General features: G+C 43.6%; 8 protein-coding genes across 8 annotated transcripts; 3 read left to right on the top strand and 5 right to left on the bottom strand.

The window, feature by feature from the left end:
* Positions 1 to 977: 977 nt before the first annotated feature.
* On the top strand, positions 978 to 2,623 carry V1516DRAFT_620115 (uncharacterized protein; the record flags this gene model as incomplete). The annotated part of the gene is made up of 3 exons (XM_066919474.1): positions 978 to 1,125; positions 1,185 to 1,431; positions 1,732 to 2,623. The coding sequence occupies 3 exons, from the start codon at positions 978 to 980 to the stop codon at positions 2,621 to 2,623; spliced, it is 1,287 nt and encodes a 428-aa protein (XP_066779341.1).
* Positions 2,624 to 3,197: 574 nt separating this feature from the next.
* Positions 3,198 to 5,207, top strand: V1516DRAFT_221197 (Nse4 C-terminal-domain-containing protein). Its single transcript, XM_066918764.1, has 3 exons — positions 3,198 to 4,529; positions 4,913 to 4,982; positions 5,039 to 5,207. The coding sequence occupies exons 1-2, from the start codon at positions 3,460 to 3,462 to the stop codon at positions 4,977 to 4,979; spliced, it is 1,137 nt and encodes a 378-aa protein (XP_066779340.1). The 5' UTR covers positions 3,198 to 3,459; the 3' UTR covers positions 4,980 to 4,982; positions 5,039 to 5,207.
* Positions 5,208 to 5,424: 217 nt separating this feature from the next.
* Positions 5,425 to 9,122, bottom strand: V1516DRAFT_684481 (uncharacterized protein; the record flags this gene model as incomplete). Its single annotated transcript, XM_066923564.1, has 4 exons — positions 5,425 to 6,691; positions 6,751 to 7,474; positions 7,512 to 9,039; positions 9,099 to 9,122. 4 exons carry the CDS (start codon positions 9,120 to 9,122, stop codon positions 5,425 to 5,427), a joined length of 3,543 nt encoding a protein of 1,180 aa, XP_066779339.1.
* Positions 9,123 to 11,886: 2,764 nt separating this feature from the next.
* On the bottom strand, positions 11,887 to 12,288 carry V1516DRAFT_671954 (restriction of telomere capping protein 4; the record flags this gene model as incomplete). The annotated part of the gene is made up of 1 exon (XM_066921669.1): positions 11,887 to 12,288. The coding sequence occupies one exon, from the start codon at positions 12,286 to 12,288 to the stop codon at positions 11,887 to 11,889; it is 402 nt and encodes a 133-aa protein (XP_066779338.1).
* Positions 12,289 to 15,463: 3,175 nt separating this feature from the next.
* On the top strand, positions 15,464 to 17,151 carry V1516DRAFT_684479 (uncharacterized protein; the record flags this gene model as incomplete). Its single annotated transcript, XM_066923563.1, has 3 exons — positions 15,464 to 16,267; positions 16,325 to 17,033; positions 17,117 to 17,151. The coding sequence occupies 3 exons, from the start codon at positions 15,464 to 15,466 to the stop codon at positions 17,149 to 17,151; spliced, it is 1,548 nt and encodes a 515-aa protein (XP_066779337.1).
* A 908-nt stretch (positions 17,152 to 18,059) lies between these two features.
* V1516DRAFT_663132 (uncharacterized protein) lies at positions 18,060 to 20,619 on the bottom strand (the record flags this gene model as incomplete). The annotated part of the gene is made up of 3 exons (XM_066920485.1): positions 18,060 to 19,526; positions 19,573 to 19,813; positions 19,871 to 20,619. 3 exons carry the CDS (start codon positions 20,617 to 20,619, stop codon positions 18,060 to 18,062), a joined length of 2,457 nt encoding a protein of 818 aa, XP_066779336.1.
* A 461-nt stretch (positions 20,620 to 21,080) lies between these two features.
* V1516DRAFT_221478 (uncharacterized protein) lies at positions 21,081 to 23,104 on the bottom strand. Its single transcript, XM_066918765.1, has 2 exons — positions 22,876 to 23,104; positions 21,081 to 22,757 (listed from the first exon to the last, which is right to left on the bottom strand). The coding sequence occupies exon 2, from the start codon at positions 22,747 to 22,749 to the stop codon at positions 21,292 to 21,294; it is 1,458 nt and encodes a 485-aa protein (XP_066779335.1). The 5' UTR covers positions 22,750 to 22,757; positions 22,876 to 23,104; the 3' UTR covers positions 21,081 to 21,291.
* Positions 23,009 to 25,296, bottom strand: V1516DRAFT_671946 (uncharacterized protein). Its single transcript, XM_066921668.1, has one exon. It carries the CDS (start codon positions 25,096 to 25,098, stop codon positions 23,251 to 23,253), a length of 1,848 nt encoding a protein of 615 aa, XP_066779334.1. The 5' UTR covers positions 25,099 to 25,296; the 3' UTR covers positions 23,009 to 23,250.
* Between the last annotated feature and the right edge of the window lie 180 nt (positions 25,297 to 25,476).

Below are 25,476 nucleotides of genomic sequence, written 5' to 3'. Positions count from 1 at the left end.
TCCAGTAGCGAGGACGTCTCCAGATTGACTTTCCTACACTGTCAGCATGCCCTTACGGTCTCATTAGGTATATCTACATAGAGCTGTTACTGCTACTGCCTCTCTGCTCTTGATCAGACAAATTGGGTTCTGTGCTCAACAAGCATCACTGGAGTCGGCTTCCTTAGCAGAACACGAAACACTTCTTCCCCACCACGTTTGCTACGCCAACCAGAGCATTAGAAGGTAGATAACTGCGTCTGCAGCCAGCGCCATTTCTACAAACCTGAGCTCCTATTTATGCATCTTCGACTGTGAAGCTTGCAAGCGCTGCATCGAGGTAAAATTAACGGTCGTGCTGCCTACCCTTCCACTACCCTCCTCTCACTCTGTTCCTTCTACTCAACATTGCCGCTGCTCTCTGTTGCTGTTGCTCTTAGTTCTCTTAGCGTAAAAGACTACTTTCCAAAGTTCGACTGTTCCACCCACGTACTCGACCATCCTCAACTCACGTCCCAACACACCGTCGCCCCTTCCACGTGACATTCCACGTGATTACTGCAAGTGACCGCACCGAAGACCAAACAAAACCTGATCGCCAAAGGTGCGTGAAGTCCCGACCGGTGCCGCTTGGAAAGTCCTGACTCTGTTCCTGGTCCACGTTCTGAGTTAGTTTTTTCTGTTTTTCTAGACTTTATATCGTGTGTTCTTGCTGCGCTGCGAGCACACAGGGAGATTTTCTGTGTTTTCCGAGCGTTTCTTTTGCTCGTCTAAGTCTGCGAAGTTTGTCCGACAAGCTTCTCACAAAATAGCAGCAAACCCGCTTAGCACACAGAAAAGGAAGGAACTACCGATTCCAGACCTCTTCCTGTTACTCTCGCTCTTCTTCACCCCGACAACAGCGCATGGTCACGAAGTTTTGAGCGCGCCCGTCGCTCCTCCAGTTTCTGCCTGTTTATTTCTCCTTCCCGGACTTGTTCGCTCTTCTCGTCGTAACAATGCTTCCTGGGCTCGTTGCTCGACGGCTTCTGCCGACATTGCCTGCATTGTTGACACTACTGTCTCTTTCTTTGCTGCCAGTCCAAGTATTAGCCAATTCGTTCACGTACTGCTCTTCCGAAAACACTGGCTCGGATTTTGATGAAGGTGAGTTTTTGTTCCTTATCGTTTTCGTCTCTCCCGTTCACTACTCTGACCAAATATAGTATACGATATCTATCAGTCTTACGGCGCATGTCTTGGTACTTGCGAGGGCTCCTACAGTTTCGCCATTTTGCTTGACTCCAACTGCTGGTGCTCCAATGTTATGCCCGCTACTACCGAGACTTTGTCTCTATGTTCCGAGGACAGTTGTCCCGGATATCCTGCAGATCCTTGTGGTAACCTTGCCAAGGGTCTGTATGGTTACATTGAGATTTCTCCACCAACGAGTACTGAGCAAGCCTCAACCACGTCAACTTCTAGTACTTCTACCTCTTCCGATGCTGAAACCTCTTCGACATCCACAAGCTCATCTGATGACGGCTCAACTTCTACTTCCTCTGATGATCCTCTAACTTCTGAAGACAGCTCTACTTCAGATCCCAGTTCGACGGAAAGCTCTACATATGATTCCGACCCCTCAGAGACATCCAGTTATGATGCAGGAACTACAGATAGTTCTGATTATGATTCATCTTCTTCAGAGTCTGTTCACTCGTCGGACACTTCTGTCATACCCACGACTTCTTCTACAACATCCACAACGTCTAGTACCTCTTCTACCACATCCAGCACTACGTCCACAACATCGAGCACGACTTCTACCACCTCGAGTACCACGTCCACATCCAGTACTACTTCTTCAACTACTACAACCTCACCGACTTTGAGATCCACATCCACATCCTCTTCAACAGAATCACCCTCCGCAAACACAACCACTGCTACAGACTCAACTATCGACAATTCTTCCACGGAATTGTCCAGTACAAGTACTACAAGTCCTCCAATTTCTCGTATCGTTTCGGTTGTGACCGTCACCGGAGGAACTACAAAAACTCTCATAGTTACCACAACATATTCCAACACAGACAGTCAGCCTACATCCGATAGTAATTCATCTTCTACTTCTGCGAGCTCCTCCACAAATTCGTCCGGTCAATCCGATTCCTCGAGCTCAGCTACAGCGTCTGCGAAATCATCTTCATCTTTTTGGGATAGTAAAGGCAAAGTTGCCGGAACTTTTGTCGTTGTAGGCCTGATCTGTTTACTTCTACTACTATTGCTACTATTTTTTCTTATTCGGCGACGGCGTATCCGGCAAACAGAAGAAAAAGCAGCTATGCGCATGTCGCGTCACAACAATTCTCCAATCCTGGAGGGTGGAGTTTTATCCATGAACGGATTGATGGGTCGCAAACACTCCAGTCTTACTGGTGCAGCAACAGGTGGCAGCGACCATAACCGGCATAGCAGTTCCTTCACGAATCCATTTTCTGGAACTTACGGTGCACCACCTCCTTCTTCTGAGCCTGTACAAGTTGATCAGCGAATAGATCCTGGAGCTATGTACATGCACAACAACTATTCCCGTGGCTCTGTCCGAGACGAATTTGATTACTCAAGGAAAGTTCTCCGTGTGCTGAATCCAGATGATATGTGATCGTTAGATCATGATAAATTTTTGATTCATCCATCGCAAGATCTGCTAGTCTATCCTCTTCAAGTCTCGTTATAGATATTATTGGTTTATCAGTTCTGTCCGAATTATATTATAGGTAGTAGCTGTGCCAGTCATTTCTTTCAATTTTTTTCTCGATAAAGCCCAAAATCGCAAGGTGGAGGAGTATCTGCATGATTTTTTTTGTTTACGTTGCTCAAAATAACCAGAGCAGCGCATGGGACAGGTGTGGTTACCGCAATGCATTGTGTTTTAATACCTTTTTTTGGGTTCAAATGCTATTTCTTTTTAGCTCAAAATCAGCCTTAATTGTTGACATCTCGTGGACGAGAGGAAATCAGGCCTGAATCAAAATCTTGATCTATTATATATATATCTACGCCGCTGTTAGCTTTTGAACAGGTTGCATTTTTTCATTTCTAATTTTGTTCCGATCAGCTTTATTTTGTCTTTGCTGTCTGTTGTCATCTACTTAATTAATTATAATTATAAATTTCTACATATAAGAACCTATATCAACTATATTTTAGAATAAATCAGCCGATTACTAGCTCGGCCACAGCGCTGATATAAGTCACATGACTAGCCCACAAATGACCTTGCTGGTGGGGGACTTTCAGGTTAATTCAGAAACGCGTGTTCTGCACGCGTTCATTTCAGCTTAATAGCCATCCCAAATAGCAATTGGATCTTAATTTTGTAAATATCGAAAGTTAGGAATTGGTTCTTTTCAGCGTCTTAGCGACGGAAATCAGCAGTAACGGTATTGGGCGAACCGATTATTAGATTTCACTTCGCGTACGTGAAATCAACCGACCATGGTGCGAACGGCATCACAGACTTCAAGTCAGCGGAAACGACAGCATGATCCGAGTGATCAAGCTAAAGAGCGACGATCTGTTCGCGTGAGGTACCAGGATTTAACGAAATGGACGCTGGAGAATTCTGTGAATACTCTTCCCGCCAACAGAGATAATGGAACTCAAGTGACAACTGCGGACGATGGACTCGAGATGTTGCGGGAGTCGATGCAGAAGACCGATAAACTTTATGAAAGCGTACATACACCGCACGAGGCAGTATTGGATTCGCGTCTGTTTGCGCTGAACAATGACTTGTTGGGCCAGAGAGTGCGAATGTTGAAAATGGGCAACCAGCATGACCTTGATGTGGACGATTTTGTGCTTCATCTACGGAAGTTTATAAGTGGCGAATCTGCAAATAATGACGGAACAGGTTTATCTGAGGGAACAGCAGCGTACCGGCAGAGACAGTGCAAGGGATGGGCGGAATTGGGCGATATTGCTGCTAGATGTAGTCGGCGCCCGGCGATCCACAAATATCTGTCTGAGAATGTTGAGCTGCGGACTCGGCGAGTTCCGCAGAGCCATGCTAGTCGCGTACAGGCGTTTACAACAGATATTGTACGGCCGCAGGAGCTGCAAACAGACGACTTGGCAGCAGACAAGGACTCTACAGCTAACCGGGTGATTGAGGTCTACAAGTCCATATGCGATGAACCTACCGGCGCTGCGCGGTCTGGGAAAGGCATTTTGCTCTTCGATCTGGTCATGAATCCAGAAAGTTTTGCCCAGAGTGTTGAGAACTTGTTTCACTTATCGTTTCTCGTACGTGACAAGCGAGTTTTTCTTGATCTCAACTCGGACGGTCTACCTACAGTGTATTTGGTTACGCAGGAAATTCTGGACAATTCCAATGACGATAGTGATCAAGAGAGCAGCGGGTCGTGGAAACAGGCTATCTTCGAACTCGACATGAAAACTTGGAAAGATCTGATTGACGCTTACGGGATCAAGAAATCCTTAGTCCAAACTCGACCATCATCTAGTAGTGAGAATGGCGATCGAGTCAGTTCATCAAACACTTGGTATGCGTAACTACTAACTACTACTTCGAGTTCCGAATTATTTTCGTTGCGTCAGCATCTTAAAATTATTGAAGACTGTCATGAAATACATCGCTGACCGCTGACATTTGTCTTGACTACGGCTCGGCCCTGGCAGTCCAAGCACCCTAACCGGAGTCATGTGTTAGCTTTTGGTCCGCTCGCGATAATAGCTTACCGATGCTCATGTTGACATTATCGATCGGAGATTTATATTTGCAGATCCAGTTTGCTTTCTCTTCAGTTTGGTATAATCTCATTTGAAATCATCAATTATGTGCAAGCCTTCTACATGTTCCAAGTGCTGTTAGTCTTACATGTCCTATTCCATTTGCAGATCAAACTAACTTAATCATTGTGAATAGCTGGCAAGACCTGGTTTGGCTGCGGTCTTCACATTCCATCAGTTCTCGATCATGTACCAAAATCTGAATGGTATGTGTCGCAGAATTTTTTTTTTTGCATTTTTGACAGTTTTTAATTATCTGTAGGTGTTCCTGCCCGAAACCGGACGGAAGTGAATATCCTCCTAAAGGTGACAAGCCCAATTAGGCTTGTTTGAATTCGCTTTCTCTAAAGATACTGATTTCTCTTTGATCTCTTATCTTTGATCTGTCAATGTTTCGATCGGCCTGATGTTTTGTCTGCTGATTGGCATTTGGAAGCTCGGAGTTACCAGATTGTTTATTGAGTAAATGAATTCATTTTTTTCCTACAACCCAAACTAAAAAGACCAGAAGAAAGCTCCCATATTTCAAAACCATTACCTAACATATCCTTTCAACACTAAAATATACAACCATAATTTGTCATCATATATCCATAACGGAAATTTCTCAGTGGGGTATTAATTGATTGACTATTTGCTGCCTGATTCCTACTCCAATCTTACTTTGGGTAAATATTGATCTGCAGATTCACTTGTTCCAGGTAATGAATCGACGGAAGATGAAGAAGTGATCGACGATATACTTGAGCGATGAATCTCCATTAGCGGAGAAATTACATCTTGCATGGAGTCGCTTGCGTCGTCATCTAGAGTCGTCGATCGTGAGTTTCCTGTGTCCTCTAAATTCAGTTCTTCTTGCTTTGATAGATTCAAAGAACTGAGGAAGTCTTCATTAGGCAGCGGAACCGGACGTGCACGGTACGAAGAATCTAGCCATTTTAGGATTATTTCTTCTAATTCCTGCTTCTTGAACGGCTTTGCAAGAAAATCGTCCATCCCCGCAGCAAAACATCGTTCCTGGTCGCCGGCGATCACAGACGCAGTCATCGCAACCACCGGTACAGAATTGAGTACTTCACCGAAATTTCTGCGTAGCATAGCGGTTGCAGTATATCCGTCAATCACCGGCATTTGACAGTCCATCAAAATCAAATCTGGTGGATTCCGCGCGTCCAATTTATCTAGGAACTCTTGCCCATTCAAAGCCGTCGATGCCTGGAATCCCAACCGGGAAATCGTCAAAGTGGCAATTTTCTGGTTGATCAGGTTATCTTCAACAACCAAAATATTGGTTTGTCGGGTCAGCACCTTCTCTTCCTCAAATGAAGATGGAGGCGTCACCAATGCCGATGATAATGTCGGAGGTGAGCCTAATTCGGATGAAAGTTTCCGTACGAGAGGAGTTCTAGATTCCGTACCTTGCTTCATATTATACGACATTTTCAGTTTCGTCTGAGGCCGTTCAATACTGGAAGGCAATCCAACCAGAAAAGGAATGACAAAGGAGGCTTTTGTTCCTTTCCCATAACTTGATTCGATATCAATTGTGCCTTTCATCAGTTCCACAAGACTTTTGGAAATGGATAAACCCAATCCAGTACCACCATGCTCGCGGGCGTCACTTCCATCAGCTTGTTTGAACGGAATAAATGCATCCTTCAATACTTCAGGTTCCATACCAATCCCAGTATCAATAATGTCAAACCGTAATATAACTTTTCCTTCCTTCACGTCACTGGCTAGGTTCGACAATCTGTCAACATGAACTGCAAATGTGATTGAACCAGCACGTGTAAACTTTATCGAATTACTAAGAAGATTAATCAGCACTTGGTTCAGTCGAACTTGATCTCCAATAACATAATCCACTGCGGAATCAAGTTGGAAATCACATTGAAAGTCAAGGTCTTTTAGTCTAGAACATTTGCGTTAGTATCTTCCCACTTAAACGAAGTAACAAAAAAGTCTACTCACGAGCATTCATATGATATATGTTTCGACAGTCCTTCAAGTAACTCCCTCATACTGAATGGAGCTCCACGGATCTTCATAAATCCGGCTTCCATCTTTGCATTATCAAGTACGTCGCGAACTAAATATAATAATCTAGTAGCAGAATATAGAATGCTCTCAGCAAATTGCCGCTGTTCTTCGTTCAGATCGGTCTGCAGTAAATGTTCTGATAACCCGACGACACCGGTGAGTGGTGTCCGGATTTCGTGTGACATCGTAGCCATGAATTGAGATTTCAGCCGACTCTCCGCAACAACAGCCGATTCTTTGTGTTTCAAGACATTTATTTCTCGTGTTCGCTCCTCAAGTGCCGTAGCAGCTAGATTCCTCTTCGTAATGTCTTGACTAACTCCAATAACACCAATAACTTCAGAAGTATCAAAATCAGCATCGATTTGAGATTGAAATACTAGAACTTCTGGAGCCTGGCGCGGATAAATGGGTACATAACGAGTTCTAATCCATTTACCGTTCATTTCAAATTCTGAAGTTGCGTATTTCGTACGTCCTTCAAGGACTGACAAAAGTGGGTGGCATAGTTCCTCGAAGCCTGGATCAGAATTGCGGATATCAGATCCTACAACTAGGTGCTGACTTAGCTCTGAATTCGGAAGTCCTTCCCTCATCATGACTTTAAAATTTTTGTCGATCGACCAAATACAAGTTTCGGCTACCAACTCATTAGCTAATCTAGGTTATGTAAAACACAAAAACTCTCTTACAGTCTAAAACCAGACATCTGATATATTCCAGATATCTGTAAGCAGCGATAGTAGCCATTACTTGCTCATTCACATCGGCTGTCACAGCTATCCATTTATAAATTTTGCCCTGAGTGTCACGTATCGGCATTGCCCGGGTGTGCATCCAATGATTTTCTTCCCCATTAATCTGAATTCGATTATGTATATCATAAACTGATCCATTAGCAACTGCAGTTCGCCAGGCAATCAAAGTACGCTCCACATCCGCTGGATTTACTCGATGAATAATGTACTTCTCGATGCTGCCATATTGCAGAAGATTGGATACTTTATTCCATGCTTGAGATGCATATGTAACTTTTCCTTGACTGTCTGTTCTCCAAACGAAAAACGGCAGATGATCAAGCATTTCGCCATGTTCGAGCTCAGCTAGCCTATTACTATCTTGTAGTCTCTTATGCCATCCAGTAATATCTCGCAATATTGCAATTCCTCCAAGTCGTTCAGAAGACATATCTGAACCAGAGAAAATTGGCTTAGCCGATACTTCGTACAATCGTTTCAGTCCGCCGACAATCATACCAAACTCGTAACTGTAAGGCGTTCCTGATATACATAATTTGTCAAACTTATAATCGCTCTCTGCCATTCGCTCTAGAAAGTCAGGTTTGTAGCATCCGAGCTCAACCATCCATTTGAATCCTTCTGTTGGAGGAACTTCACCAAAGAGCTCATGAAAAGCATGGTTATGTAGCACCACTGATCCATCACAGGAAGACACTATGACGGGCACGTCAATAACATCAAGGATTGCTTCCTTCATTTTGAGTATTAGCGCATTCTGCCGAGTGATAGCTGATTCGGAAGAAAATGGCGAGATTGCGCAAAGTTTGCCAGAAAACTTTGGAGACCCAAATTTCCCATCTTTGAGTCTGAAATTATCAATGTAGACTTTGGGACTCTTGCTAAGTGTGCACACGTAATAACGTTTGGTTTCCAGAACTGTTATACTGATTTTTATCGGAAAATAATCAGAAATCTGTTGTCCATCTGCGGACGCAAGATAAACATGTTGAACAGAAGTACCAAATGGCAATGCACTAAGTAGACGATCGGCAGACTCCTTAATTAGCGGAGTTACATTTTCTGAGTCCAAAAAACAAAAACCAAGATCCGAAAATCGATGCTTGATTACGCACAAGCAGTCATTATTATGGCTATCGGGACACTCAAACCGAGGATCATCAGCATAGACTTCGTGAACAAGCTGCGAGGCATCCAAGATTGTAAATGTATCGTCGAAAATTACCACAAATCCAGGAAAGGCTTTCAGAAGGCCATGGTAGGTCATGTTGGACATGAGCTCGAAGGGCGGGCATTTTTGGCTGGGCTGAAAAAACTCCTTCGCACCAGTAGACGAAACGTCTAGACAGAGCGCCATGAGATCGAAAGACAGAAAATCGATCGATGTGAGAAGACGATATGCAGCAACACGACTTACGACGATATTATGATCCTGATAGTGCAGACCTGATCTTCCTGAACCCTGCAGACAGCGCAAAAAGAAGAAAGAAAGAAAACAAAAGTGTCAAGAACGTTACAGACCAAAGATGAGTAAATCGCGGACATTCAGAATGCAGAGGAGTCTATCTTCACGGGCCGAGGGCGCAGTATAAGCCAGATTTTCCTGACAAAGATAATTCTGCCACCAGGCAGCCCGGCCATGTCGAACGAAATCAGACATTCAAGTCGAGCCAAATGTCTCCGTGTGAGAGAAAACAGACACCGGTAGTTACTCATTAGATCAACTAGCGTGGACAAAGTAGTGCGCTGAATTCGTTGTAACCTGTAATTTCTAGCTACTTACGACCAGGACCGGTGGAAATCATCACATGGTCGAAACCAAAACCAGGGCGGTAATCGAAATACTTCCCGTTTAACGGAGTAAGGCGGTGCAATGGAAACCGAGTGAAAACGGATAAACGTCTTTTATGGACTGAACCGACGGCAGCCACCGACTTTGATGCCAAACATGGATTAGAAAAGCTTCAGGGCATGAGAGCGCCAGTCTTTTGGGCTGAAAGTTCTTTTCAGGTTGTCGGGGATTGTCAGAGATTGTAACCAGGGAATCGCGTGCAGTTCGCAATTGTGATAGACTACAGAACTATAGCTTGGAAATCTCGCTTCTATTTCCCTGTTTCCTGCTAACTCAATTTTGTCAAGTCTAATCCATTCTAAGGGTTCGTCCCTACCGATGATCATCTGACGCCACGCCGCTCTCGGGGCCTATCATATATTTCATTTTAGCTTGAGCATCCAGAATCTCCCCAGGTCGGGAACAGCTATTTCCGAAATTTGTCTTGTTGACCGCGACAACAGACAATTGCAGCTTCTATGCTGCTTTGAAGGCTGGTTTACAGGCTTGGTGATAGATAGTGACCAGACACTCTCGTGGCCGGAGCCAATCTTGCGGTCCGGTTCGGAGAATTGACTTCGGAGACGGGTCCAGTAAGCCTAACCTGAAGTTCTTTATCACCCGTTCGAATCTTCACCGTTGCTCCGAATGTAATCTGAGTCGACTACTGTTTCGGAACATCCCGTCATCGGATTCCTCACCAGCTTGCGCAGGAAAAGACAGCCCGTTCCGGTAGGCTTGTCAAAATCCTAGGCACAGTGCAGCCCGAACACATGTCAGTCTGGCTGTTGTTGTTGGCTTTTTGTCTCCCAAGTAGTTCAGGAACTTAGAGCAGGTCCTATTTGGGAGGTGAACTAGACGGTGATAGGACCGACACTACTGTAACAGCTGCATCTGCACCTGCGGCTGCAGCCGATCGTACGGCAACAGAAGGTTATTCCGGTTCGTGCGCACTTCCGATGTCGAGTCGATCATTAATTCAGTTGCCGCTGGTTAATGTCCGAGAGGGCTTTAAGCGGTCCACAACGCTGCCGTTTCACTCACACGAGCCAAACGAAATATTAGAATGCAAAGAGATATTGCCTTTTGCTTGTCCAGATTTGCAATTCAATTCTGACATCTGCACTCTAGAATCTGGGACAAATAGACAGGCCAAAAAGCGCTGACAGTCGTCCCATCTAAGATGAGTATTGATGGTATACGCTTGTATCTGAGACCGCTAGTGGTGGCGCTGTGCTCAATTTTTCGGCTTGCTCTTGCAGATCACTGCCGAGGCCAAAGCATGTTCGATTTGAGTTCCTTTCTTGCTTTTGTCTCGCATCTTGACCCTACCTGAACAGCTTGACCCTCAAATTCATCTGCTTTTTTTTCTTTTTGCATTTTACGCTACCAGCCGTCCGCTTTCACGTCCGCATACGTACTGCATGTAGCACTTTCTGGGAGAATCCTTCAAAGAATAAATGCCGGTTAAGGCCGCAAACTGCTTCCTTTCCAAATAGCTGGGCCATGGGCGGAATCTGGCCCATTTGGGAGCCATCTTTCAATATAGGTTCCTATATGCAATCCCAGCTGAATGGTATGCAGATTTTAGGAAATAGTTATTTTCTGCTAGATATTACTGTATCAGCTCACTTCTGCATCTCCCGAAAGCGGTTACGAATTGGACGTCGTTGTACCTCTCCAAGATCTTTCAAGGTCCCCACCATGTCCGAAATCGGTGTTGGCTACCAGTTCTTGAATTGAGTCATGAAGTTTTTCTTATATCTACTAGAATCAATTTACGCTGCGCATGTGGAAGCTTGCTGAGTTTACCACCGAGTTTTATTAATCAGTCAGCCTTTTTTTATAATATGCTGCTCTATCTATTCCCCAGAAACTATATAAAATGTCCTACCAGCTAGAGAACTAGACGGTGGTTACGAACGGCTGTCACTTTCGATTCGTCCAAACGCTATTAGTCAATAAGAATTCAAAAGAACCAATCGCGGAGAACAGATCCAACCGTATCTTGTTCCGAATATCTCGCTCAAACTGGCGCTGTTGACACTAGCACTATTTCAGTCCAGCACCCTAATTAGGAATCCATAGCGCGAGATAAGTTCAGTTCCTGAATAAGTATTGCTCTACTGAAATGCCCATCCAAAGTATCAACCTAAGATTCTTTCATTGTTAAGGTTTTGACTGAAATCAATTTGAAGCTAGTCTCAGAACTGCACCGTCCTCCTGGAGTGGATCTTCTTCAGCTCGAGGACTTTATCTTCTAGTATTGCGAAACCTAAAGAACTCTCACTTGCTATAATCTCCCTCACTTTCTGACAATTTTGGATATTCACAAATTCGAGGCTGACCACGGAGAACGTCCTTTCAATCAATTTTTGGAGAATACATGCCAGCGCTTCTCATATAACCCACTATCCAAAACACCATCTCGATGCATATATTATTGATTTAACGTATTCATGCAGATCGCTATCTCCTTCAAGTTTCACCATAGACTAATCGACCATATTCTATAGACTCGATCCGTATCTTCTCCGCCTCGACACGATCGCAAGATTGGTCCTCCATTATTAGCCTGACTGCTAGCTCGGGCACTAGTACACTTGAGGCATATCCTGTCGGTGACATACTTAAAATCCACCTTTCTTTCTTGCCGACCCTTGAAATAGTTGAGTAGGCGCATTCCAATGCAGCGTGAAGTAGTGCTTCGCTACCTTTGAATCCATAATATCCAGGCAGCATGTCATATTCTCCTACATGTATTTGCTGTAAGGCATCAACTCTTTTGCTTTCGTTTTGGTACCGGTCTCTAGCCGCTTGATGAAAGTCGCTCGATATTCGACCTTCTACTATTTCCAGAAGATCATCTCGAAATTTCATAGCTCTTCTTGTCAATTCCGATGCACTAAATGCCCGAGGATAATTTCTTGGCGCGTCTTCAATAGCAAATGCCCTCTTATGTGATAGACAAATTTCATATGATCCTCTGAGAGATTTCGCTTCAGAGATTCGATCTCGAAGATTACTTGGTAATGGCTCTCCGCAAAGGGGGCATAATTCGTAATTGTCCATCTGTCTAGAAGATATAAGTTCTGACTTCGACTTCGATGAATTTGAGTGCTCGAATGGAAATCGTCTCTCGTCTTGATCAATAATTTCAAGCTCTGATGGCGTCAGAGAAGACGGCAAGTCAAACTCACTCTCTGAGGGTTGATCATAATCTGCTACTTCCTTGGCGATGTCACTGCTCAATTTGATTACGAAGCCATCGTCCTTGCTGTTCAGCGGTGCTGAGTCAATGTCGCTTGATTCGTAGTCATCTGAGAGCAGTTTCTTTTGATCTCTTCGCTCATTGAACATCTCTCTTAATTTTTTGAGACCCTGCTCGCGAATCTCTGCATTTCGTGAAATAGTTTGTTTATGTTTCACTTTTGGACTGCCTACCTGTGAAGATGATTCTATCGCTAGTTCATCTACCAGTAACGTTTGTTCCTCATCGTGAAAATCAGAGTCTGAGCTGAATCCTTCTAAATCATTCAATAATGGATTAGAGCGATTTCCTATTGATTGTAGCGTTGATTGAGATTGTGATTTGTTTTTCCTAGGGGACGTCACCAGGGTTCGCTTTGCTGTTGTATCTGAAAATCTTGAAGGACCGTCTGACCATTCGCCCAACTTCAATGTCTGCTGGACTTTTGAAGTAGAACGTTTTCGCGACTCTACTACCAAAGGCTTAACGTCATAGCTGGAAATAACTTTCTGTTCTCCTTCTTTCGCTTTAGTTATCAGATCGTGCAACGAGAGCTTTGAAATGGATCTATTCCCCGATTTGTCGTCATTGGAAATGCTCTGTACCCCTTGTGATGTAAATAGAGAATCAGTCTGCGAGAATGTTCGTTTCGCTGGAGACGACTTTAGTGACTTGGACTGCTTTGACTTCTGGATTTTTGGCGAGCGCCCCAACTTAGAATCACCCAACGAATTTCTACCCGATTCTTGTGAGCTAGAATCAGAAGACATGCCTTTTAAATCTGTGAATGAATGTGAAACATCTGGATCACTAGATATTGATATTGATGTAACAGCTTGATTGTTATCGGGAGATCTGTCGCCAATCGTAAAATCTGAACCAAAACAGCTCTGGGGAGATGATAAAGGAGAGCTTTCTGAGCTTCTCGTTGTCAAAATCGTGGGCTTTGAGATTAGAGCGCTGCTTGTCAGTTTTCCTGATTCCTGTTGTTCTGTTGATCCCTTCGAATTTATTCTAAGTTCAAATTTGGGATTGGAAAACTGATGTGAGACTCGTAGACTATGATTGGCAAGCGGAGCCTTTAGCGGGATCAATCGACTATCTCCAAATTTCTTTATTTGATTCTCAGCTCCTATAGCAGGCTGGCCTTCTGTGGATTCCAAATCTTTTCTTAGCAAGCTCGGAGAAGGCGAAGATGGGCTCAGCATACAAGACGCGTCAAGCTCGCTCTCTTTAGCCTGCTCAGATTCACTTTGAAGCTCAGCCAAATCATTAGATATATCGGTCATAGACTGGTTCCAATATTTGTGTCTTAAGAATGGCAATCTATCAATAATCTGCGGGTGGACCTAAGCAGTTGAACCATTCACAAGAGTAGAAACAAGATCAAATGCGCGTCCATATAGTTTATTGTTACGATTGCTCGATCAGTAAGTATGTATTCTAAACCCTCGAATATGAATACTACCAAAGAATGCTACCTTGAAGAGCAATGGTCTAGTGTCGCATGACGTACCCTGCAGTGCATATAAACTGCGTTATTCAGCGATTATATACTAGAAACTTTTCAGGTTCGGTTATAGAATTTCTATATTGTGAAACAAATGAGTAGAATCAAAATGACTATTAAGTTCTATCTAGACAAAATTATTTTTCCGCCACATTACTCAATGAGAAATCAAAAGCTTCATTCAAGCAGCATCGGCAAAAGAGATGCTACTCAAGAATTTCTAATCGCAGTTAAGTATACACTAAGCGGTCATGCTGCTGATTGATCGCGAAAACCTGAATAACAGGCTTCAAGAGTAGATTGGTGGATAGCAAAGGAAAAAGCTCCATTGAATCCAAGAACGGTGAAGGGATTTGTACAACTAAACTCACTCAAAATTCATCTCGTCAGTTTTACAATACTTTGGGGCAAGATCAGCTCCATCTTCAGCTTAGGCTTCTCCTTAGATCATGAATTTGATCTTCAAGCTCAACGGGAAAAACAATATCCATCTTAACAATACTTTTACGGTTACTGAAACTAGTCCCGTTTTCAAGGTAACTTTCGAATACTATGTAAAACCTAGTTCGGCAAAAATCTGGAGTTAGATTTCAGGCAGTCAAAACTCTTCACCAATTTGACTGCAGAAGCCCTCTAGTGTTTTAATTCTTCAAATTTGCGACTCGCCCGTGAAGGACCTACAATAAGAACTCTGCAGTGGGGACTCTATAATTAGATCTTCAATATATACCAAATACCCAAATCATTAATAACTGAAATACTGATTCCATATAAGTACAACAGTGTGGCGGGTCTGATTGCAGTTAAACGTAGCTCAAGAGCCGTGAAATTTCTTACGTTGAGAATGCCATCCCTTTCCATCCCGTGCTTCGGGAGACGCGTTCTTGACGCGCTAGGAGCCTCACAAGCCGCACATGGTCGCGCGTATCTCGCAGCGACTTCGTCAACTATTACCAATAATAGACTTTCATAAGTAATTAATAGACTTTCTCTGTTCGCTTCCATGAATGTTGGTTTGGATTGCACAGTGAAAGTTTGGATTTATCTGAAATCTCTCTTGATTTTCAGGGGATCTTAAATGCCTTTGCCGACAGGCAGCTCCTCTTCTAAGGTGGCGCGTTTGACCCCTGTCTAGCCCTTTGTCACTTGCGTTCAATCGTGCTTACTTCACATTTCACCATTCACTTTCAGATCTTCTTCATACTCTCAAAGGATTTTGTTGTATTTTCCATCGAATTTGCTCATATCGTCGACTGTATGATAGTTTGAAAGTAATTTCTAGTGTTGTTCAGACAATGGTTCAATCTGCAATCAATTCACTCTCTATAGCATCGATTATCGGTATAGTTCTTTCGGTTATTCTCATTATAACTGTCTTTGCGCGCTTTACTGCCCATTCTTCCTCCGATACAGATCGTCATTATGACAGGCTTGCAAAATTCAGATATTATTTAATAGGCCAATTCGAACGTCGTGCACTTGGTCTCGCTTTCCTATGCGTTCTAAGTAACGTATTGAATTTGATCATAGCAGTTCGTGGAAGCGAAAATGAATGTGAGGTCCAACTAAATGGAACGTCTGTATTCCCTTCCCTTTCCTGGCTGGCTTTTATCATGGTGCCGGTTTCATATGTGCATTTTATTATTCCCTCTATCGTAGCTTGCACTTCAGCGCAGGCGGCTACAGGAAGAAAAACGGAGAAGGAGTTAGACCTACCATTTCATCGGCAGGACTTGCCTGAAAACTACCCAGAAATTAACATTCAGCACAAGACAGCTCGTGCACGCCTTGTGTTTATTCTGCGACTCCTGGCCTACGCTTCCACATTAGTCGTGTTTTGGCTTCCCGTGTATCTGATATACACCAATGATTGGACTGCCTACAGTTCGTGTTTTACCAAGTCCGGATCGGCAATGTTTTATATGGGTTCTGCAACTGCAATTGCAGGATCTGTCTTGTTGCTTGGACTTCTAGGTGCCATTGCCTGCGGATTTATGTACGCTGTTGGGCATGCATCGGTTGTTGCAAACGCTCGAGACGTGTTTCGTGGATATCGAGGAGCTTCGTGTGCCTATCTGGGTGCTGGTTTCATTTACGTAGTGAGTGAATGATCTGTCGAGAATATATGCAGCCCATGTGTACTAATTTGTTTATAGGGATTAGTTACTCCTGAGATTCTATATCGCGCGACGTTGGGTGCAAATGCACAGCAAATCACGGTTCCGAGAGCTCTGCAGAGTCTCACGGTAGTTGCGATGCCTATCCATGTTTTTCTGCTTTGTGTGATCACATTTTCGGTGTTTATCTTTGTGCAGTCGGAAAAACTAAATTTTTGCGCTGACGACGATAATAAATTATGGTACATGGACACTACTCATGATTCTACCTCGGGGTCGGTACTTAATGACCGCGCAGACGAGCACCAAGATAAAATTCAATCTACGAGTTCACCCAGCTCTCCAGAGAAAAAGAGCAAACTGCCGTACTTCTCTATGACTTTTCATGCCTCACCCCGGTATGAGGACAAATATGTATCTGGAGTATCGGCTGCCGCCCGACATGATCGTTTCTCAAGAACTAGCTTATTGATGAGAGGCCTACGATGGTCGACCTCTCGGAGCGGCTCCCGAGCCGATCTGCAAAAGGTACCTACGGACGAACCGTTGCCTTCGCCTTCTACGCTTCCTTCAGGATATCCGCTGCATGGGATGAAGGACAACAGCGAGAGTAGAGTTTACGCATACTCTACAAGGTCTGGCCACAGTGTTCAGTTTGAAAACAACTTTGCTACTGACAATATTCTCGATCGAAATTATGGCCGTCTTCAATCAATTATCTATTCCGATTCTTTAGAGGATCCATACAGTGAGCATCAACTAACGCAAGAGCGAGAGAGTCCGCCGAAAACCAATTTTCTCGCTCGGTTCAATTTTATTTGATATAACTAGTTCTTGCTCATTGGGCAATTATCCTGATCGACTAAGTCAGCAAAGAGTTTGTCAAAGCAGCCTTAAACAATTTCTTCCAGTTTCATTCTTTCATTCGAAGGAAGGAGCAAGTCAGATCTTAGGGCCATGTTGCAACTTTTTATTTACACTGCGCTATCCGTTCCTTTTCAAGAATATCAAGTGGAAAACGAAATGCCCACACAATCTGCATTTTCCGATAATCTTCACGATCATTAACATTGAGCATAGACTCAAAAGTCATGCAACTCATTCTTTACAACTATCAACAGCTACATTCCTTCACATTCAACTGGTCTCTAACTATACACTCTTTTCAAACTTTTTGGAAGATAATATCTATTTCTTAACTTTTTATCTGTTTCTCTTTCCGTGCTGTATATTATTCCCCTTATCGCTGTCATTTTATGCTCAAAGTACAGCGCTTATGACTCATTTTTTTCGTTGTTTGCTGTCTTTCTTGCAGGTTCTGTATACTACATTTGCTCGACTTACATATTACGATCAGATTCCTTATTTACCGATACTTCATTATGTTTTGGCGATTTTTGTGTTACTCTCAGTCTTGGCTCCTTTATGATGATGATTTTGTATTTGTTTTCAATTCTTGTGTTCAGTATTATGTGGTTTAAATTTATTTTATGGAATGTTGTGTATTTAATTTATGACTATGAGTGATTATTCACGCTCACGCACAATAGGAAAAATGAAAGTCTACCAAAAAAAAATGAAAATGCCCTCCCCACCAAAATAATGAAACAGAATTAACAAAACCAATGAGACAAAAAGGAAATAGAAGAAAAAAGTCAGATAATGCAAACGGATAGTGAAATTAGAAGGAAAAGAAAAGTTAGATAACCATTTACAGTACCAATGTTGGATGGAGCCAGGTAAAGAGGTTCAGATTGATACTCAAGTGGTTAGATTAGCGCCACCGAGGGCGAGAAGCCAAGCTCGCCGAGCTTTTCTTTTTCGTTAAGGATTGCTTAGTTTCAAGCTGTGTTTCAGTTGTCGAAGATGATGGCGAATCATACTTGATGTAGAATTTACTTGGCTGGGTCTGTTGCTGAGATCTAGCAGATGAAGACGGTTGACGTGCTACAGAAACTCGTGAGCGTGTTGACTTCACTTGGCTAGAGGCTGCATTGATATTGGCTATTTTGTCAGCAGCAAATGACGGTAGCGAAGGCTTCTTTTCGAGAGAACCGGCAGATCGTAAATTCGGTGTACTGGCGTGATGGTTCAGTCTTGACTTAGGAGTGTGTCGTAGTGGAGTATCTCTCGCCGGCGCCAGCTGTGGATGTATCTTTGTATACAGAGTTCCAGGTAAATGTTGGCAGTTCTGACTGGTTGCTAGTGAAGTACCAGCTTTAGTCGGGGATTTGATTTGCGGAGTTTGAGGTGCCGGAATCAAGGATCTGCGAGGCTTTGAAGCAGACACAATTGCAGACACTGAGGCTGCCGTGGAAGATAATTTTCGTCTCGGTGTCACGTCCAAATTCGATAGACTTGGCCTTGAACGAAGATCAACCATACTCTGTTTTTTCAAGGATTGCTTCGCTAATGGCGTGTTCATGCTTGATTCCGAGCCACTAATTGACCTAACAGGTGACTTCAATACTGAGCTTGGAAGGTCGTACGATTTGGTCATAGAAAGATTAAATTTAGGCTGGGGAATACAAGACGGGCGAGGCTTAGTATCCGACTGACGGGACTGTGAACCTGTCTCATAGGAATCTTGAAATGCAGACTCGGCTGTCTCACATTTTTGCCTTACTTTCGAATCTTGAATCAGGGATGATCGCTTATATTTCCCTTTCACTGTGGGGGTCTCATTATCGGCATCAGTCTCGCTAAGGCGTTTTCGTCTACCGACAGTATTGAGCGTAGGCTCAGGTTCACAGGTACTAGCTGGAAAGGTCTCGAACGGCGAGGAAGCCTCATGAGCTTGATCGTCATTGTCAGCCATCGATGACTGACTTTCACTTCGACTGCGACATCTGCTCTGACCCCTAAAGCTAAGTCCTAGAGAAGCCCGTGATGATACTGAGGAGCGGAACGATGATCGGCTTGCAGTCTCACGGCTAAGTGGATTGGCCTCCACAACTTTCATCACATCTAGTCCATACTTCTCATCAATTGTATAAATTTTTTCTTCAAACTCAGTCCAGAAATTTTGCAGATGCGAAATCTCTCGCGCTACCTCAGTACTAGAAGTCACTCGATCTCTGTCTGCACGATTAAGTAGCCACAGTATTTGCAAAATCACAGACAAATTTTCGCGTACAGAAGACTCATAAATACGCACTTTAGAGTCCATGTTCCCTAGGTCGGGCTTGCTATCTAAGATCACGTTCATATGCTGTTCAGTATTGGACATTAATCTGCGAGCCTAGCGAGATGTTAGTAGAGATCTGATATTGTGATAAAATGCATACCTGATTGCCTGTGTCAATCAAAAGAGCAACCCATCTTTTATCACCAAACTCCAACAGCAGGGAATCAGCATCAGCGGCAAGTTTTTGCCATTGCTCAGAAATCGAAGCATGCTCATTTGAAACTTTCTCTCGAGCCTCTTCGAAATTATTACCAAGTCGCTGAACAAGTTTAAAAATGCACTCGTCCAAAAACTTAACACTCCTTTCAAGAGGCTGCATATTTTGAAGGAATTCAAAAAGACTGACGTTCTGTTAGATTGATGAAACCAGCGAAATGTGACAATAGAAATCATCTTACCATTCGTTTTGCTTGCCATCTTCTTCTGATAGGCAAACAAATTTCCTTTGAGCTGCGATCGGACTCTGCTCAAGCGAATTGACCAAGCCTGCAATTGAATCTGATGATTCAGGAATCGGCCACTCGGTATGCTTGCGCTTCCTATAGCCTTCCAAAGATGCAGCCAATTCTTGGCATGCTGCAATGGCGACGGCAAGATCAGGAATTACTGAGTCCATGAATTCAGTCCACTCTAAGGCTAGGTCAATAAGCTTCCGAGCGTGCTGAACCGTACGAGCTATCCCATCTGTAGCGGCAACTATTTGTTGAGCAAGCGTGCGAGCTTCACTCTCTTCAGCTGAGAGCGACCGTTTGCGAAGAAAATCGGTATGCATTATGAGCGTTTCGAGTTTGTTTTCAATGCAGATCAGTGAATCATTACTGGAACCTGCACATCTGATGTCACCTTTAAAATCCAGGTTATCTATTGCAACCGACGTTGCCTCAAGATTAAGCAGTAGCGTCTCTAGAGTTTCCTCCGAGTCACTTAAAATCGGTAATCGAATGGCGCTCATGTAAGAGCAAGCTTCTGTAAGCGGCTTCCGTGTACCAAACACGTTTGAGTGCTGCCGGTTAGGAGATGGAGACCGAGAATTGTACAACGAGGGTGAAAACGTCATTGAGTTCATTCTGCGAATGCTTGCAGATGATGATTGATGACGGAGAGGAGAAAGTCCAGATGAACCGGCAACGGACGTAAGAGCAGCCATAACAAATCAATGAGATTGGTTTGGTTTAGATAAACATTAGAGATGTGAAGCGTTCTCCTAATCGTAGAGGTTGAATAGTAAAATTCTCAAGAAGTATAAATAGAGATGTTTATGTTATTTTTGGAAGAATGTAGCTGGTAGTGGATGTGATTAATCAAAGAAGAATAAATAGTTGCGGTTGATCCGGATATTCCTTAACAAAAACAATAACACGCTAATATCACAAAACTGAATCTGGATGAAAGCTGAAGTCAAAAAGTATTGGAGTGTGGTCCAGAATTTTACGCCCCGTCCCCATATGACTTGCCTCGCAAGTATAACAGTTGGATTTTGTATACAATCAGCCGCTTTGGGTTATATATAAACACTGGCGGTTGCCTAGCAACAACCCCAGTTTTCAGGGTCTCCCATCTCGCACAGACATCGATCCGGGATTAACAGATCATGAACAAACAATTAATTAGTTCAATACAGAAGTAAATTAGACGATCACTTACAATAAACAAGACATATCATTATTGAGACCAAAATCAGATCTGACTTACTAAATAATACACACAAAGTAAACAAAATCCAAAACAAATAATGAGCGTGAGAAATAAGCACCACAGTTACACTTGCAACCTATTCCTGGTTACCTTACAAGCATATTCAAATATCTACATGACAAATTTAATCCCAGATAACTCCATTCTTGGCTGCGACACCCTTATATCTCTGCGAAGTCGGCCTTCCGAGAGCTCTCCGCCCACAGCATCTGCTAAAAATAGCTCGGCTAACTGCCCGTACAACAAAGCGGAGACTAAGAAGAACAAGCATTACCACAACGATAGCAAAGACAATAAAGAGGCTATTAAGTGAAGCTTGCGCACTAACAAGCTTCTCTCTGTATTGATCTGTCAAATCACTCAACGCATCACCTGTAGCATCTCGGATACCACTCAATGAATAGACATCTGGAGGCGTTTGGACGGCGAAGCGAATCAGAAACTGTTTCCACTGCTCAACCGTTGCATCAGTAGAACCATCTCCATTACCAATTGATCCACCAGGGTAAGAAGCAATAATAATTTGAGAGTCGCCTTCATTTTCACGCAGGTGAGCTACTACAGCACGAGTTTCAGCTTCGTATCTGCCCTTTCTTGCAACTACCACTAGACGCGCACCTGGACGATCATTGAGTCGTAATCTTCGAATGAATTTATATAAACTGTCAGCAAATTCCTCAGCAGGAACACGAGCATCGACATCGTATTCTCCAATGTTCAAAATAACGACAGAGGGTGTGACTGGTTCAATAATATGTTGGGAATTGAACGAATATCTAGCTGAATGCGGCAGATGGTTGACCTGATACGGGTCATGATCTGTCGGGTTAAGAAACTGATATTCCGTAAAAAGAGATTTTACTCTTGGAGCAGCCTCCTTGCTTAATGTTAACGGATATTTAGCAGCAATATGACTGTGTCGAGCTCCGATTTCTTCCGCAGCTCTCCACTCGGAACTTGAAATTGCAAATCTATCTGCCAAATCACGGCCTCCTATGAATTCAACATAGGGTAATCCAAGTCGCGCACTCAACCAATCATTATTCTGATTGACGAGTGTAGTAGGAATCATGAAGCCAAGTAGTGAAAGCGAAGCTGTGTGACGAGAAGAGACGACCGTGACAACATGTGGTTCTCGTCCATCTTTCTCTCCGCCAGGAGTATCGATACGAATTAAAATCGGTCCCAAATGTGTTTCCTCTGGAGTAATATCTTTCGAAACTTCGAAGAATTCGCCGCCGTCGACACTGACTTGGTACAACAGAGTTCGAGGTTCTAAAATACGAGGCCTGAGAACAAGTGTACAGTGATCACCGAACGACAACAAAGTAACATAAGTCCCGGGCCATAAACTAGCTTTGAATACATCTCTGAATCGATGCCAGCGACCGGAAAAAGAAAACAACGACGGCTGGCCAATTGGTGTCATGAGTGAGCCTTCAATAGGTACATATTTGTGATCGAAAACCTCAGACTTGACGCCTTTAGGGTCTTTTTCTGCCGATGCTAGCGATGCTAGCTGGACTACTAAAATAAATACTAATAGTAGTCCTGCAGAGACGTCATTTGAAATAAACTTCATTCTTAATTCAAATATTAGAACAGATGAATAGAATAGAACTTCGTATGTGTTATATTGTTCGACCGCCGTCAAACAACCGGAATTCGATCCAAATGACAGCTAGGGTACTTCGTGACTAAAACTTACTCCGACTAAGTCTATAATCGAGATCAATTTAAGCCCGTATCAACTGCAAATCTCTGAAATCCTGTCGGATTTCCTTGTTCGTGTAGTTTCGATTGGATGATGTATATTGGTATGCCTTCGCTGCAAGCGAAAGGGTCTGCTGCAGGTCCGCTTCGGTAGACTAACCTATTATGTCGATCACGTGAGTGATATTCCGAGGGTTTAAGACGGAAGGGTCCTTCACATTGATGAAGGCAGGAAATGAAGGTACACAAAAGGACATAAATAGATAATATAGTCTAAAACACAAAATAGTTACAGGTACGCCAAAATCAGGAGAATTAAAATTATCGACGAATTACACTCTAATCTGGATTGCTGAACTAGCTTTTTTGTCTAGAATTCAGACAATCTAGCTATCTTGCTTGAACTTGTCTTTGTGGCAGATTCAATGGTCAAACTGCCTTCATGAGTTACCAAAAGAAAAGCCGCGCGAGATGAAGTAGAAGAGGTAAATGCGGTATGTGTTGTCCGCGTTGTAAAAGTACGCCGGGAAGATGAGCTGGAGGTTAAGGAATGTGATGAAGTGCGCATGGTAGAACTGGATGTCGCCCTAGCAAGAAAAGCATTAATAGTGGAGGAACGCGACGTGGATGTCTTAGTAGCAGCCTTAGCTGCAGATCTGGTTGATGAAGTTGTAGATATCCTAGAAGAGGTAACGGTAGAGGATCTCGTAGAAGATGTAGAAGTAGAGAGCTTCAAGGAAGACTTGGTAGAAGATTTGGTACAGGATTTGGTTGAGGACTTGGTTGATGATTTGGTTGATGATTTGGTTGATGATTTGGTTGATGATATTTTAGTTAAGGACTTAGAAGATGTCCCAGTCGACACTGCTGAAGATAAAGACGAAGATGTGATTAGTGTCGAGTGCGTTATACTAGTGGACAAGGTAGATGAAACTCTCGAACTAGACCTTGAACTGGACGAGGCTGAGAAACTGGAACTTGTAGTAGAAGACGATACAAATCGGCTTGATATTGATCGAGACAGCGTCGATGTTGGGGCACTAGAAGTGGAAAAAAATGATTGTGCAGAACCTGATGCAGAACTGGCCAAGACAGAGCCTGCAGCTGTAGAACTCACAAGTGCAACTGAGGACGAACTGGGCAAACTTCCTGCTGAAGAGTTGTTTGAGTTTTTATTTTTCTTCGTCCCAACACCAACTCCAACTCCGACTCCGACACCAATTGCAACAGCAAGGAATAGAAGAATAAGAAGAATCCACAGCCTTTTCCGTGATTTGGTGGCAGTTTGCTTAGAGGAGTCTTTATCGAGTGGTAATGCGGAAGCAAGAGGTTTTTTTTCGGATATTGGACCAGTCGGGGGAGGACCTCCTCCACTGACAGCTCTGATAGTAGGATTAGCAGGTACAGCTGAATATGCTCCTTTTTCAGAGCGAGTCATTGAAATTTCTGGAAGCTCGGCAGGTGGGATTGATTTTGAGATTGCCTTAAGAGAGTTACCGGCGCTATTTGAAAAGACAGGCGCATCTGGAGTAGAAGGACTTCCAGAAGAAAACTTAGCTGCCGATACTTCTCGGGGGGTCCCAATTGCAGCAGTAGATGCCACAACTGCAACCGAGGCAGGAACAGTATCTGAAGAATCGATGGAGGAGAGCTCTGCGGCGTCAACGTAGGCATCGGTGTTGTAGGGGTCAGTATCATATCCAGAAGGATATTCGGAAGCGGAAGTGAAGAAACTAGTGGTGCTAGCAGTGGGTGAGGGTGCAGATCCTAGGGAAACTGGTGATGACGGCTCTTCATAGGCGTCAGGAACATCAGTCGTATCAGTAACGTTTGAGCTCGACGGTGAATGGACAACCGTAAATGGCAGCCCCCGTGAAGGTACCGGCGAAGGAGGAGCTTCATCGTCAGATGCAGAGCGGGAGCCTGATGCTGCGCCGGTCAAAAACTGATCGTCAGTACTAGACGGTCGAGATGGAAAAGGTGAATAATCTGACCCCGCAACGGAGGAATAGGCTGCAATGATAGAGTCGGATGCGGTTGAGCGTGTTGAAGTTGTAGCAGACGAGCGGCGATTAACTAGGACCTCGGTCGGTTTAGACCCGCGTAACGAAGCACGAGTAGCGGTGACAACCTGAGGTGCTTCATCAAAAGTATCGTCGACATCTTCACCATCGGAAAGTGAATGGACACTCGAGGCGTGCTGATGCGAACTAGACATGATATACTAGAGTTTCAGATGAATAAGCCTGCCAGAAGTAAATGAAGACGACTGTTCGAGTCGTTAAGAGGCAGAAGTCAATGAGAGAGCAGAGTTACAGACAAAGAAGTCACAAATCCAAGTAGGTCTTCTGCTTGGAAAACTGCAATGTTTTATGTCCAATTTGCAAAGTTCTTGAATAAAAGCAGGCTGTTTGGCATACACCTATGCACTAGTTAAAATTACCTCGAAAACATTGCGTCCTCGGGGTAGTCCAATCCCAGCAGGCCGGGCCGCCATTTCTAAAAACGGAAGCGCGTACCTGAAGCCGCTCCCGCCGCTGGATCGGGAATTCAAGTCACATGTTACAACAATATTTTAAAGGGTGTTGTGCCCTGA

This window comes from Lipomyces oligophaga, assembly GCF_038497815.1.
Source record: "Lipomyces oligophaga strain CBS 7107 unplaced genomic scaffold V1516scaffold_2, whole genome shotgun sequence".
NCBI classification, from domain to species: Eukaryota; Fungi; Ascomycota; class Lipomycetes; order Lipomycetales; family Lipomycetaceae; genus Lipomyces; species [Lipomyces] oligophaga.
This window is presented reverse-complemented; position numbering and strand designations above follow the sequence as displayed.

Bases quoted from the DNA above. Each gene is read 5' to 3' on its own strand.
- V1516DRAFT_221478 (XM_066918765.1), bottom strand. From the start codon at position 22,749: ATGAAGTTTATTTCAAATGACGTCTCTGCAGGACTACTATTAGTATTT.
- V1516DRAFT_221197 (XM_066918764.1), top strand. From the start codon at position 3,460: ATGGTGCGAACGGCATCACAGACTTCAAGTCAGCGGAAACGACAGCAT. The intron at 4,530-4,912 runs GTATGCGTAACT...CATTGTGAATAG, and splicing joins GTCAGTTCATCAAACACTTG to CTGGCAAGACCTGGTTTGGC.
- V1516DRAFT_671946 (XM_066921668.1), bottom strand. From the start codon at position 25,098: ATGTCTAGTTCGCATCAGCACGCCTCGAGTGTCCATTCACTTTCCGAT.